The sequence below is a fragment of the Vombatus ursinus genome, unplaced genomic scaffold (assembly GCF_900497805.2).
Source record: "Vombatus ursinus unplaced genomic scaffold, bare-nosed wombat genome assembly UNPS02009835.1, whole genome shotgun sequence".
NCBI lineage: Eukaryota > Metazoa > Chordata > Mammalia > Diprotodontia > Vombatidae > Vombatus > Vombatus ursinus.
This window is the reverse complement of record NW_020949613.1, coordinates 25,260,230-25,276,476: the sequence shown is the minus strand read 5'-3', so window position 1 is coordinate 25,276,476 and position 16,247 is coordinate 25,260,230. Positions and strand designations below refer to the sequence as shown.

Genomic DNA, 16,247 nt, shown 5'->3' with positions numbered 1-16,247 from the left:
TAATCTAGAACAAAGTAATCAATATTTGTCATATGCGTACTTTATTGGATGAATGTATCATTTTGTTTTACTAAATTGAATGCTTTCTTATAGCCAACAAACAGTAAGCACAGTAGAGTCTTGTCTTCTCAGCATCTTTCAGTTAATTATGTGATTTCAAAGATGTATTCCACTGTTAAAAAAAAAATCAATTGTGAAAGCTATTTCATCAAGGATTCCAATATGAATATAGCAGATTATTCTCATGGATATTTTTTAAAAGAGGAAAAGTAGGTATATCAGTCAACAAGCACTTATTACATGCCTATTATATACCAGGCTCTATGTTAAACACTGGAGTAAGCAGTTATTGCTATTTTCTTCATTATCTTGCTTTGTTAATGTTCCATGATTCTTTTCTAAGCATTTGTTACCTTGTCAAGTCAACAAACATTTATTAAGCTAATACTATGTTCTAGGCACTATGTTAAGTTCTGGAGATGTTTTAAAAAGGCAAAAAAAAGTCCCTGCTCACAGTGTAATGGGGGAAAGAATACGCAAACTCTCTACAAACTAGATACATAACAAGATAAAATGAAGATTATCAGCAAAGGGAAGGCATTGTAATTTATGAAGATCAGGAAAGACTTTTCAAAGAAAGTGAGATTATTAGCTGGGACCTGAAGGAAGTCATGGAAACCAGCAGCCAGAGATGAGGAGGGAAAGCAGTCCAGGCTTTTTCTGATATCTTCAGAATCAATTCTTTAAGACCCTCAAAATTTTATCACATCCAGCATGACACTCCCCTCTATATATTTTGTCTGATCCTTGTTCTTCCCATCATTGTTCATTTTAGTATAATGCTTACTTTCTCGTGTATCACATACAGGAACTGTGGTACTGAAAGCTAAATACAAGAGCTCCACTCTCATTGCTACAAGAAAAAATTTAATATAGAAAGATATTTTCTGATTTTTTTCTGTTGTCCTCCTTTCAGTTTCATCTTTAAATGACATTGGGATTATCTGGCTTAATTAGGTTTCTTGTTTTTATTTTATAACAGAATATTGTTTATAACCTTCCACTATCCTTATCTACAAAATTTTGCAAATTAGTTTGTACTCTAAACCAGTGCTGCCTTTGATTTTCCTCTCTCTGTTTAGGGAATCTAGTGTTTGTTGCCTGAGACCTTTTCTGGTTTCCTTTGGCATCCTCATTGTGGTGATTGATTTATATTGGTTACTCTTCCTAGATAAATGGTTGTATTCTGTGTCATCATTTATTCCTCTGTCATCTTCTGGTTTTTTTAGCATTTTATGCTTATTTAAATAGGTCTGAATGGAGCTGTTTTAACAGCATGTTATTTTATATATATATAATATACTCTCATATTACTTTTGGTCTTGATTTTCATCTTTGTTCTATCAAATCAACGGGCTCACTGTATAGCTGGGTACACTTTATAAAGAGGCAGCTCTTCAAGTGGAAAAAGAAAGTTTCTAAACCACTCAGTCTCACATTTCCTATATTTTATGAAAAATGATCACCATGAAAAACTACCTATTAAGTACCCACATTGGCCTAGTATTGTAGAAATTAGTCAAATATGAATATGCTAGTTCCATACAAGCAGGACATAATAGAAACACTGAATGAAACTTTCTGCATCTAGTTAACCTTGTTTAAAAACAAGGAGGAACCCAGGAGTTCTTTATGACCTTGTCATGGCTGTCTTCACAAGCCACAATTTGTCTTTGAGACAAAGCTTTTGGTCCTGTGCAGTTCTGCTGCACCCTGAAAGTCATGGTTCTGACCCACTGAGAAGTTACCATCTAAAACATGGAAACAAGGTTCAAAAGAGAAAACTCTTGCAAATACAATCCAAATAAGGTCCATTTAAAATCATGGACAGCCCTCTTCAGTAATGTTCCTATATGGCCCTACACAGAATGATGTAAGTGATGTTCTCTACCTGCTCCCAAAATATCTATCGCTGTTCCATCATCTTGCCATTCTACCTTCATAGATGGTTAAAAATTCCTATCGTTAGAATAACTATGTTTTAGTTACTCTAAACAACAAAGGCAAAGGTGCTGTCAGCAGATGGTCAATGCTAACATAAACAGACTTCACCAGACAATCACAAAAGTCCTAATCCAGTGTCTCGTTGCGCCATTCAAGATAAAAGAGGTTCTAAAAACTCAGTCAGCAGAGCAAAAACTTTTGCAGGTATTAACAAACCGGAACATTTTACGCAGATGTCTGCTGAAGAATTATTTTGGCTACATCAGCTCACGAAAACCATCTGCTAAGGCATGTGTAAGGGCAAGGATGCATTAGGTAAATCAATCAAATCACCCCACCCCATTTAAAATGTCTAGAAGCTAAGTCCTGATACATTGATCAGATGAGGACACATGTTGATTATTCACTAGGTATGAACAAGACAGATAGTGCAGTGGATAGAGTGTCCTGCCTGAAGTCAGGAAGACTCATCTTCCTCTGTTCAAATATGACCTCAGACACTTAGTAGCTATGTGACTCTGAGCAAGTCACTTAACACTATTTGCCTCAGTTTCCTCAGCTGTAAAAAATGAGCTGGAGAAGGAAGTGGCAAACCACTCCAGCATCTTTGCCAAGAAAACCCCAAATGGAGTCAAATGACTGAACAACAATGAACAAGACCTTGACATCTCCTTGAATTAATCAAATTTTTAATTAAGTTTATTTTAATTAAGTGCAACAGGAAGTCTGTTCTAATTAGGTGAAGGATTTGGTCACATCCTGAAGAAATGCATAAAAGGAGGAGCTAGTTCAAAACAGAGGAGAGATGTTTCAGGTATGGGACTAGAGAAGGAGTTGAGACATCAGGAGCTGACCTAGTAAGAATCAGCAGTACAGAAGCAACCAGAAAAGTAAAAAAGGGAAATTAGGACTCAGCTGTAACAGAGAAGGGAGTGACTGAGGACAGCCTTTGGCACTGTTGGCATCTTACATCAGAAAACTCAGTTTGATATCATCATTTATACCCACCTTGTCAAGGACTGAAAGACATTCTAAGGAAAAAAAAGGTCTGTTCTTTCCCCAGATTTCCTTCCTCATGCCTATCAACTCTGATACTTCTTTACCCAAACCTTTCTGGTAAACTGAATTTTGCCTCAAAAACAAAGAAGTCAGGGGTTAACTAGATATAAACAAAGGTAAAAAATCAAATATGCCTAAGTATTAGGGATTTTTCTAACTCAGGGCTCAGAGAAATTGTGATGGTATTCCTAATTATTCATTTAATATAAATTCCCTAATGCAGCAGAGGAAAGAACCACAGGGAAGTGAGGGGCTCTTATATTGCCCTTAGATTTAAAATAAGCTAGCTAAGCCATATGGCTCCAGAGGAGAAAGGGAAACTGGTGACTTTTCACAGCCCTCCCTCAGTTAAATCCAATTCACTTGCATGTCATGGCATCATCTCCCTGATGTCATGGTCCTCTTCAAGAATGAAGGACAAACAGCAACACCAAGCTAGCTAAAGTAACCGTATTACACATGGGAAGTTTGGGATAAATGTCATATAGCAGGAGTACTTAGAATGATGCAATCGTGGTTCCTTAAAATATGTTACCTGGAAATCAATCAATTTACAAGGACTTACTAAATACCTATTACATGCCAGGCACTAAGTTAGGTGCTTGGAATAAAAATACAATAAGTAAAACACAAAATGTCTCCCATTATATCAATGTATACCAAGTTGGAAAATTACAACCCAAAAACAGGTGCATCAAAGACCAACTTTTCTGACTTTAAAATTTTGCTGAAGGTCAACCATAGCTGTGCTGCTCTCTAGAGTTTGAATCAAAATATTCTTCTTAAAAATGGATGGTTTAGAATTTAAAAAACAATTTAACTTAGAAGCAGATTTTCAATCTATTCCCACTCTGCCATCCAGTGCCTATTAATTGTTATGTCTTTCATTTCTCTTCTGCTTCTAGAAAAGAGGAAATTCTTGCAGAGAAGGCAATAGAAAGTAAAAAGTCTGATGAAATCCCTGTGCTTCCTACAGGTAAAGTTAGATTTCATTCTTAAAACATTACATTTATAATTTTATACATTACAACCAAATCATTATAAAATGTGGCATTTTTGAAACAACAAACAAAGTTTGTAGAAATCCACAAATAAGAAAAATCACTTTTTAGAAGCTTACAAGTCAGAAATTGAATATTTATGTTTGTATATGTTAAAACGTTGACAAGATCATGTTTCAGGTTCTACATATGAATAGAGGTCCATAAAAAACTGTGCCTTAGAACCTTTCCATTTTTTAAGTCTTTAAAGCATGAACCGTAAGCTTATCTTTTCAACCAGTTTACCATTTTGACCAGTAACTAACGTAGGTACTATACTGGCTCAATGTCAATTATGAAGATCTCATTTTGTGGAATACATTCCTTAAGATTTTCCCCCAGTAGTCTTAGAAGCAAATAACCACCTAATTATTAACAGTATTAATAGTCCAAAGAACATTGACCTCTAATATCACATTTCCTTCAGAGGAATAGTATTAGAAGAGAAAAAAGCTATATGAAGATGATCTATAATGAATTTCTTTTTTTAATTTTGTTAAAATTAAAAGTAATCATTGGAATGTAATTGAGATTCCTACCTAGAAAAGTTAAAGTCAGTAATTTGAATTTTAGTGGCATTTTTGTCACACATTTTTTTAAAAATAAACTCTTTCCCACTAAGTTTAAGTTCATTTATAAGTTCATTCAATCTTCTTTTCTCCCCAATGTACATATTCATTACATGTGTTTATATGTATACATGTATCTGTATCCATATATGTATATATACATGGCCTAAGAGGTTTAACCTCAGAATCAATAAGACCTGAGTTCCAGACCTGCCCCTAACATAATACCACCACTGTGGCATGAACAAGTCAATTAATTCTTCAAAGCCTCCAGGCAGCTCTCTAAGACTGTTAAGTTACAGAGAAGTTTCTGATAGGCATCACTGGAGGGAGTTCCCACTGCATATTTGCACATCTGTGTATATAGATATGGATATTTTGAGTTGACCATTTACCAGACTTTCAGCCTATTTCTCTAGTGGTCCTGGACTAACAAGAATGAAGTTCAGCTTCTATTGTAAGACTCACCCTTGGTTGTCCATGAATACCAGGGATGGAGAGGATTCTGAAAAACTGGCATATGGAGATCAAATTTTGAGAACTATCACTAAACATGAATACATCTTGTGCACATATGTATATGCATGTTTACATTACACATGTGCTTATAAAAATTTGGTGAAAGGGATCAGATCTTGTGATTTCACTGGTTTAGGGAATTAGGGTACAGGAACTCCTTCCTCTGATGTAGATCAGCAACTCTTCCATAAGTTATGTAACATATAGTCTTAGAGAGCTACCTAAGCATAAGAAAGAGTAAGAAGCCTCTGATTTCACTGGCACCAAAATTCATTTTTTTATATTAAGGCTTTGTCTCTTTGTCAAATGAAAATAGAAAAATAGGATAGAAGGTAAAGATATGTATACGTATGGGTATGGTTGTAGGTATGGATATATGTATATGCATATGCATATGCTTGTGAATATATATGTGTGTATATGTATATGTATAGATGCAGGTATAGATAAAGTGCGAGTATGGATATATGTACATGTATGTGTGTGTATAGATGTAAATGAATACATAGCCTAGCAGGTCTAACCTTAGAGTCAGAAAGACCTGAGTTCCAGTCCGGCCTCTGACATACTAACTCATTCTATGGTCATAGGCAATAACCCCTCAATCATTTACACCCTAATGTGAATGAGTTCATCATATTCTTTCCTAAAGCAAGTTTGGATAGTGTTGATGGGGACCCAGAGAAACAAGGCATCTGATATAGGAATGAAGGGGGAACAGAGCCTTGTAAACAAAAGAAGAAAAAGAAGGAGGAAGAGAAGAAGGAAACTGGATATACCAGAAAGAAAGAAAAATCACTTACTTTAGTTGTCTAGAGTTAGTGGTTGTATTGTTTGTAAACTTAGGTCAATCCTCACTCAGCCCAGGCTTCTATAGTTCCACATATGGTACAGTTCCATGATTATTAGTCTGCAGAATAAGGTTCCCTCAGGGGCTACCAGATCCTCAGTCATGAAGGACAGATTCAGTAATATTCTGTATATTCTGCTTACTACACCTAGGCATTTTCAACAATAAGGTTTGAAAGCCAAATGATTTTCTGGTTAACTAAATTTTAACTAGAAAATTCAATTGACTGAAATGCTCTACTCTCAAGGCTTTTCAGATTCGCAAGGTTTTATTGTATAATTTCACACAATAAAACAGAACATATTTGTTTTCCTAAATATGATGATTTTCCTTGGCTGCAACAGAGTCCAGAATCTTCTCTTTGGAAGGCCTTAAAAACAAGAAAGATTGCCCTGCATCTGGAATGGTTTTAAATTGGTGCAGGCTCTAGGGTAGAGATCATTAGTTGGGCCCAAGGCTCCTGCCAGCTCCTTGATTCACTGAATGATAGAGCATCTAAAAACACTTCTCATATCAAATTCAAAAGCCATGGACAGCATCCAAAGAAATGTTTCTGAACAGCCAATTTCATATTGTTTTAAATATGTGCTTCCACTCAATATTCACAAAAACAGAAATTAATTTGCTCTCATTAAATGAAGTTATCTTACAATATATATCCCAAGGACTATTAAACTCGGGTTCTGGGAAGAAGGAAAGGAGAATTTCAACGAAGGAAAACTTAGAACCACGTTTTAACTCAACAATATACTGATTTTTTTTTAATGGATTGAAAATGCATTTACCATCAGTGGGTATTGGAGTGACAGGGAGACTCCATGAACTTTTGCCCTTCTTCTAATTTAAGCTCTCTTCTGGTGTGTTCATGTGTATGATTTTTTTGAAGTCTCAGCAGGTGCTGCTAGCTTCTCTCCACTTCCCTTCACATCCATTCCTAATGGCTCACTTCTCAACAAACTTTTCAATGACACAAAGACTCCTGTGAAGGTGAGGATGTCCTGATGTCTTATCTGACTGTTCATTTGCCTGCTTTCTGTGCTTTGGAGAAAAAAAAATGGATTGGCAATTCAAAACTATTAGTGCTGCCTATTTGTTCCCTCAATTAAAATAGGAAGATTTTTTTCCATTTGCTAATTATAAATTATGTTTTTTGCTCATGATTGAGAGAAAATTGAATTCATTGTACTTGGTTTAAAAAGAAAAGAACCATAGAGAATGATTAAGAAGCAACTTCACTATCATATCACCCTATCATTCAACCTTGGGCTGATAAACCCCACCCCAATCTTATCACAATGCCTTAAACATAACCAATACACCTGAGATCTAAGAGATGCCTTCTTTGAGCTTCCGGAGGCCTCTCAGTACTCTTAGATAGTGCTACATTTCATCAGAGTGTAGAATGAGTTGAAATTCCCATAGTTCTCTACCCTCCTTTTTTTAGTTTTTGTGTTTGTATACCCAGGGCCTAGCCCGGGTATATAAAGACCTAGCTTCCTATTTTATTTTCGCATTTGTATACGCAGGGCCTAGCACATAGTAGACACAATAAATAGTGTTGTGATTGATTTATTCCACTGGAAAAATTAAAGTACTGCTTCCATGTTTGACCCTCATGTACCAACTTTTCAGGTTTTTTTTAAAAAAAGATTTTCTAGATCTTCCCAGATTGAGGCATAAATTCAATGAAATCATAGTTACTGCTTCAGCTAATACCTTTACAGAATCCTCAAGCATATATATTTAGGTTTTCAGGGAAACACAATGTTGATCTCAAAGTCATCTATGTACCAAAGGCTGCAAACCAATCTCCAGTGCCACATACTTAAAACCCAACCTCTATCTTGATCTATGCCCTAGGAAGCTAATGGGAGTGCAGAGCAATGACAGAACCATGCCAATTTCAGATCCAAAGGGCAGCAAGAAAGGCAGGTAATGGGCCTTTGAGCAAGCAAAAGGCAGACCTACTTGCTTAGAGCAGTGCTGCTATTTTTAGATACTCCAGCCCAAGCTTCTAGTTGTGACCCAAATATGCCATTCTCCCTGAGAGTGCCTTTAAGCCAACTTTTGACTTGGAGGTGCTTTAGGGACAATTTTGATGTTACGTTCATGCATGAACAACCTCATTATATTGGCCCAGGCTTCCCTCTGGTGTTGGTTGGGTGGTCATAATAGCTCATATTCATTTGCACATTGGTCCAATGTAATCATCATTTCAGTATCATCAAACAGTATTGATAAAGTCCAATGTACACATGACCATACTGGATTCTACAAAGACAATAGATCTATTCTCCACTAGCTTTCAATCCCAGACAAATTACACTGCTCTCTAAAGATTCTAGGTAACTTAAATAAGAAATTTTATTCCAAATTTACCCCCCACAAAGTCTATTTCTCATTCCATAGAACTCCATCTCTAAGTCCACTGAAGGTTCTAGAATCAATTTTTTCCTGACCACTTCAATATTTAGAACCATCTCAAAGAATTTGCTTTTGGTTTATGCTAAACAAAATCTACCTTTTTTTTTCCTTAGGCTGTAGAAACTGAAATAACTAATATCATATCAGAGGGACCATTGGAAGAGATGTTAGAATTTAGTGTCAACCTAGCAAATCAGAAATTTAAGGCAGAACTGAATGATCCAAAGTCCCCACATTACCAGGAACTAGCAGGAAAATTTCAACATCAGGTAAGTAGGTATACCTTTTGCTGGATATATACTTATTTTGAATAATCACAGACCTAATCTCTTTCAGCTGATAATATAATCTGACATTTAGAGGAATTGTTTTTTACTATAGATCAAATATAAAACATTCCAAAAACTTGGAAAGAAAGAGATGGGAAAAATTCAGTGTTCTGTTATTACAAGAAATTAAGTATATTTTATTTGAAAAATATTCTAAGTTAATGGAGAAAGAATTAGGAGGGAGGGTCCACAAATAACTATATTTACTCTCGTTTCAATGATCTCAGGCTTTGTATTATGAAATCAAGTCAACTCAACAAGCAAAATTTATTTTTGTTCAAACCTTTTTTAGTCATGTCTGACTTTTCATGACCGCATTTGGGGTTTTCTTGGCAAAGATACTAGAGTGATTTACCATGTCCTTCTCCAGCTCATTGTTAGAAAACAGGGTTAAGTGACTTGCCCAAGGTCACACAGCTAGTAAATGCCTGAGGCTAGATTTGAAGATGAGTCTTCCTGATTCCAGGCCCAGTATTCTATACACTGTATAACCTAAGTGTCCCTTGATATTTATTAAAATTTTATTAAGTACTTACTATAAACCAAGCATTTGACTAAGCACTAAGGATACAAACAAAGACAAAAAGGAGTCCCTGCCCTCATGGAGCTCATATTCTAATGGTAGAAAGAACATGCAAACAACCATGTGCAGACATGATATATAGACATAAATATATACATATTTATATATAGAATAAATTGGAGATAATCTCAGAGGGAAAACACTTTAAGGGACCAGGAAAAATTTCTTGCAGAAGGTAGAACTTTAGCTGAGATTTGAAGCAAGCCTGGGAATCCAGGAAGCAGGGATGAGGAAGGAGAGTATTTCAGGCTTGGGGGACAGCCAGTGAAAGTGCAGAGTTGGGAGATGTAGTGCTTGGTGCCAGGAATTGCAAAAAGTCCAATGTCTCTGGATAATAGAGTAAGAAAAGGAGAGAGCAAAGGCTGAAAGGGTAGAAAGGCATCAGGTTGTATGTTTGCCTTCCTTCCAAAAAACATATCCAAGTAAGTATATTAAATTCAACCTAATTTCTTTGCTTAAGAATAAAGTGAGAAGGCTTAAAGAGTACTTTTCTTATTCTAGGAATAAAATGATTCCTAGAAAGGAAGGAAACACTATTGATTAGAGAAATGCAAATTAAAACAACTCTGAGGTACCACCTCACACCTTTCGGATTAGCTTATATGACAGAAAAGGAAAATGAGAAATGTTAGAGAGGATGTGGGAAGACTGGAACACTAATATACTATTGGCAGAGTTGTGAACTGATCCAACCATTCTGGAGAATAATTTGGAACTATGTCTAAAGGGCAATCAAACCATGCATATCCTTCGATCTACTAGGTCTATATCCCAAAGAGATCATAAAAAAGGGAAAAGGACCTACATACACAAAATTATTTATAGCAGCTCTTCTTATGGTGACAAAGAATTATAAATTGAGGGGATGCCCATTACTTGGGGAATGGCTGAATAAGTTGTGATATATGAATGCAATGGAATACTATTGTGCTTTAAGAATTGATGAGCAGGAGGATTTCAGAAAAACCTAGAAAGACTTACACGAACTGATGCAAAGTGAAATGAGCAGAACCAGAAGAACATCGTACATTGTAGCAGCAATGTTGTGTGATGATCAACTATGAATGACTTAGTTCTTCTCAGCAATACAAAATGATCCAAGACGATTCCAAAGGACTCATAACGGAAAATGCTATCCACATCCAGAGAAAGAACTGATGGAGTCTGAATGCAGATTGAAGCATGCTATTTTCACTTTAGTTTTTTTCATGTTTTTTTCTTTTTTGTCTGTTTCTTTAAACAACATGACCAATATGGAAATATATTTTAATGATTGCACATATACAACCAATATCAAATTGCTTGCCATTTTAGAGAGGAGGTAGAGGAAGGAGGGAGGGAGAAAAATTTGAAACTCCAAATTTTCTTTTAAATGAACACTAAAAATTGTCTTTACATGTAATTGTGGAAAATTAAAGGATATTTAAAAAAAGACAGGAGGTAGGAAATAATCCATTTAAAATGAGAAAATATACTTGCTCTCCAAAAATAGAGAAATAGGTGCTTGATCATAATTACAGGTAGATGAATTTGCATCTGATTGAACAAACATTCCCAAAATGTTGGCACAAAGGAAGTCCTAGTATGTCAGTTGTCTTTTGTGTTCTGTCTAGCAGTACCTTCCAACCTATCCATTCAGTTTAATGTATCTTGTGATCTTATTTATGGCCATACTTTCTGTGTGGTACCTGGAAGACAGCATATTTCTCTCTGTTTTACTTATTACTAATGGAAATAATAGAGGCAACATGCCGTACTAATTTTGGAGTCTGCAAGACCCAAGTCCAAGACCTAATACATATTTGTTGTGTAACCGTGGACATTATTTACCCTCTCAGTATTCAAACAACTTTCTAGAACCATGCATTTGAAGCAAATTGTTAATCTGCAATATTGGAGAGAATTTCCACACTGGGAGCTCCTTACACTGTATCACAAGTCTGAATCATCCACTTCATCCACTCTCCAAAAATGCTAGCTAGGTGGTACATGGGAGAGAATAATGGGCTTGGAGTCAGAAAGACCTGAGTTTTAATTCTACCATATACTTACTAGCTGTGTGACCCGGGGCAAGTCACTTACCATCTCTGAGCCTCAATATCCTCATCTGTAATATGAGGTGTTTGATCTCAATTGCTTCAAAGTGCTCTAAATCTATAGTATTATGACTTCACATACTGAAGATTCCCAGTGACTCAAAAGATATTCCATAATTTTTTGAAGCAGTGAGACCCCTTAACCATCAACTAATATTTTTAAGTGCCTATAGTGAATAGTTGCTTTAATACGGGCTACCGGTATTCAATGATAAGAGAATACTTGTTCCATGCTTTTCCTTTCTAAAGCAACAAAAGCTAGTGTCCATTCAACTAGAACATAAATGTGCTGAAGAATCTTTTTTCTTTTAAATTATTCACTTCCTTCTAACTTTAGAGAAAAATTTCAACAAACAATTCTAAATGCATTTGTTAAGCCTCTGATTAATGTCAGCACTGGGATACAATGACAAAAATATAACAGTCCCTGACCACAAGGAATTTACATTCTATTGGTACCACACCTACATAGTTTCATAGGTTTAGAGTCGTAAAAGACTTTAGTCCAACCACTTCATTTTACAGTTGAGGAAACTGAGACCTAGAAAGGTTAAATGACTTTCCCAAGGCCACACAGGTAGTAAGTGGCAGCACTGGAGCTTGAATCTAAGACTTCTACTGTGCTACAATGAAGAAAATGAGACAGACAATTATCAGGGTCGATGACATGTGAGTTGAGCCTTGAAAGAATACAAAGATACTGAAAGGCAGGAATGAGGAGGGGTATATTCTAGGCATGAGGAAGGGCTTACAAAACAGCATGGAGGTAAGTGATAGAGTACTGAGTTTGGAAAAGAATGAATACCTCTCCTTATTTAGAATGTAGAGTATGAAAAAGAGAATTATATAAAATATGGATGGAAAAGTGAAGGGAACCAGACTGTAGAGGGCCCTCAGTGCCTGCCTAAGTGTTACAGGCAAGGGAAAGTCACTGATAATCCTTGAATAAAGGAGCAACATAGTCAGATTTGTATCTTGAGAAAATGGCTTTGATGACTGTGTAGAAGACAGATTAGAAAAGGAAGAGACTAGAAGCAGAAGACACAAATCAGGAAGCTCCTACAGATGTCTATATAAGAGGTTTAAGAGCCTGAATCCAAGACATGGCTGGGTGGGTGGAAAGAAGGGGACGGCTGCAATTAAAAGTTTCAAATCTGATTGGATATCAAGGGTGAGGAAGAGGGGAAAGTCAAGAAAAACTCCACAGTTACCAACTTGAGTAACTAGAAGGATGGTTATGCCCTCAATAGAAATAGGGAAATTTAGAGATTTAGTGGGTAAAATAATGAGTTCTACTTTGAATATCTTGAATTATGAAATACAGGAAGAGAAGATATTCAACAGATAGTTGATGATGTATGGCTAGAAAGTTCAAGAGAGAAATTCAGGCTGAATGTTCAGATTTGGAAGTCAACTGCATAGATATGATATTTGAATTCAAGCTGACTAGCGAGATAGCCAAGAAAATGCATGCAGGAAGAGAAGAGGACCCCAGAGACTCCTGGGGAACACTCATGCTAAAAAGACAGGTGTTTACACAGAAATTCTAATTCCCTAGAAAGGAATGTGTCTAATATATGTGCATGATAAGACAAAGTAAGATAGGATAACAAATTGGTAAGATAGAGTTAGAGTTTAGTAAGAGAAAGGAAAGGAAGTTTATTGTGACTTTCAACTACCCAGGAAATGAGGAGAGTTAAGATCCAGAATTCCATGGCATTTGTCCAGGGGAGTTAATAACAAGAACTAGAAAGACTGAGACATTTACTTCCAGAAAGTACGGAGAGCAAGGAGGATTTTAAAGTGACTTGCATAGACTGTGCAATGTTGATATTTCTGCTCCTGCCAAATAGCTTCTATCTATATTCAAGATGCAGGCAGGTCTGTCTCCTAGAAGAGAGCAGAAAGTCACAGATTTAAAGTTGAAAGAGACCTTGAAGTAAATCTAGTCTAACCCCTTCATTTTATAAATGAACTGATGTCCATAGAGGTTAAGTAACCTGCCCAAGGTCTCTCAGGCAGTAAGGAGCACAAATGGGACTTGAACACAGGTTTCGAATCTTTTCTCTTTCCACAATGCACCATGACATCAGAGTTAGGGAGGTTAAGGGATTCCTTTTCCCTTCCTTGGTTTTCAGAGAAAATTAAATATTCCTTAAGCCACAAACACACAGAGAGACTTGTGGTGGGGTGGCGCTTACTGTGAAAACAAAGAAAAAGTATCTGAAGAGATCAAAGGAAATCCTGACCTGCGTCAAGAGGTATGGAGTGGAAAAAGGATAAACAGAAAAGTAGAACTACCAAGCACTTGGAGCTAAGAAACAGATATAAGGTTCATCCTAGAGAAGAAGAACCAGCAAGTTGTCCTGCATAGAATGCTGGTTTAGATCTACAGATGCAGTCCTATGAGAGATTATCAAATAAAGATAAAAGGAAGGAGAGGAGTAGTGGTGGTTGATGCCTGCCTGCTGAAGGATGCTGAAGCAGCTAATAATTTCTTGAATAATCATAATTATAAACACATCCTTCAAAAAGCAGAAAAACCATCCAGGAGAAATTCTATCTAGGATCTGAATCTCACCAAGGAAAAGAAACTGTTTGCTGATGTATAAATGATGGGAAGCTTGGCGAAAAGCGACCACTCCATTTTAGAATGTTGTACTAGAAGAGAGGATAGCTGGGCATAGTTTGAAATGCAGTTTAGTTTTGGAAAAAATGGATTTCACAGCATTATGAGATAGAGTAGGTAGGATCATGCAAATTAAAATTCTACAGGGGAACTCAACCCAGGAGGGGTGGATGATAAGTTCTCAAGAACAGAAAATTTGAGGATGAATAGGAAACTCATCAACCAACTTAGCTTTAAAGACACTTATAAAAGATAGAAGCAAGGACAGGTAATGAAAGATAAATATTAAGTGTGACATCATCTTCTAAGCATAGTGTCAGTAGCACTAAAGCTCAAAATGAGCTGAAGGTGGTGATGAAAGCTAAGAATAACAGAAAGAGTTGCTAGTGGCAGGAGGGTGGATTACTTCTACTGAGGAAGATCAAAGAAGGGACAGGACTCTACCACTGTAGGGATGGATGAAAAGATAACAACTGTCTGCGAAGAGAAGGTAGAACTGCTGAACTCTTTCGTTGCTTCTGTTTTCCTGAGCGAAGAGAATGACCTCTAGGACTGGAAAAGACAGAATAAAAATGGCTGATAGGAGAGCACCACGCTGCCCTGGATATAACCTGGCTTAGATGAAGAATATCCTAGGGGACTGAAAAAATGGGCAGATGGGATTGCTGATACTTTGTCTACGATCTTTGAGTGATTATGGAAGACTGGAGAAGGACATATGTTGTACCAGTTTCCAAAAAAAGGGAAGATAACGGATACTGAAAAGTATAATCAGAGAGCCTAACTTCAATTCCTGGCATAAATTTTGAATTCATTACTTTTAAAAATAAATTTTTATATCACCTAAATTTCCTCCTTTATTCCTCCCACTCTCCCTTCCCATAGAGCCACCCTTTATAACATAGACTTTTTTTAAGGAAAAACTAAAAGAAGAGAAAGAGAAAAAAAGTCAGAAAACTGATCAATATATAAGCACCACACATACACACAGTCCTGCAAAGGAGTGGGGGAGTAGTTGTATCATTCAATTGAAGGGATGGTTAGTGAATATATGGAAATAGTGATTAATCAGTTAAGAAGTATTTATTAATTGCCTGCCATATGTCATATGTGCTAGGTTCTGGGGATACAAATAGAGTGAACAAAACAATCCCTATTTGCAAGAAGTTTAATAGGGGAAACCACAAGGATATGTTTAGGTATATACAGAATAAACATGAAGAAAATAAATTGAAAGTATTTATATTATAGAAAGAGAGGGTACTAGCATTTCAGAGGCTCAGGAAAGGCTGCATGTGGAAGGTAGAACTTGAGATGTGTCTTGAAAGAAGAGAGGGGTTATTATCTTCTCGCTCCAATGCTTGCATTAAAAGGCATAGCTCTCAAGTAATGGTCCTTTTATACTTTGCCTTGATCAGGGCTCATCAGCTGTATTGTACTCAGCCCTGTACACCCCATTTTATGAAAAGCACTGATAAACCAGAATGTCCAGACAAAGGCAAACAGGATGGTAATAAGATTCGAGTTCATGACCTATGTTGCGGGAATACGGGTCTTCAAGTTTTCACCTAGAAGAGGTATTCAAATTCTTCTACTTGGCCCCAGAGAGCAAAATTAGGAATAATGAGTACAAATTGTAGAGGTAAACAATCTTTTTGTAGATTAAAAAACTTTCAATTGTGCTATTCAAGAATAGAATGGCTGCTTATGAGGTTATGGGTCCTTCTTCACTAGGGATCCTTAAGTCAAAGCTGGGTGACCATATTGTATATATTGTATTATATCTATATATGTAGATAGATTGATAGATAGATAGACAGACAGACAGACACATACATACATATATACATACATAGAATGTAGAAATATTGTAGAGACAATTCCTATCCAGGGACTTGTTGAATTAGATGACTTCTACAGCACCTTCCACCTATGAAATTGACAGGCAGGGAATTGGCCAGTCAACAATTATGTACTAGATACTGTGCTAAGGGCTAGGTATACAAAGAAAAACAAAACATAGTCTTTGCCTTCAGGGAGCTCACATTTTAATAGGGTGGAGTTGTTGTTTCTCCTTCATTCTCGAAGAGGACTATGACATCAGAGAGGTGATGCCATGATATGCAAGTGAATTGGATTTAAGTG

General features: G+C 36.4%; 1 protein-coding gene across 1 annotated transcript in view; it reads left to right on the top strand.

Moving 5' to 3' along the window:
- Nucleotides 1–16,247, top strand: part of IMPG1 (interphotoreceptor matrix proteoglycan 1) — a 188,754-nt gene that overhangs the window by 70,524 nt on the left and 101,983 nt on the right. The window contains exons 5-7 of the mRNA XM_027852906.1: nucleotides 3,969–4,039; nucleotides 6,928–7,028; nucleotides 8,579–8,734. Of these exons, the coding sequence (XP_027708707.1) occupies nucleotides 3,969–4,039; nucleotides 6,928–7,028; nucleotides 8,579–8,734 (328 nt within the window). The remainder of the gene's footprint in view (nucleotides 1–3,968; nucleotides 4,040–6,927; nucleotides 7,029–8,578; nucleotides 8,735–16,247) is intronic.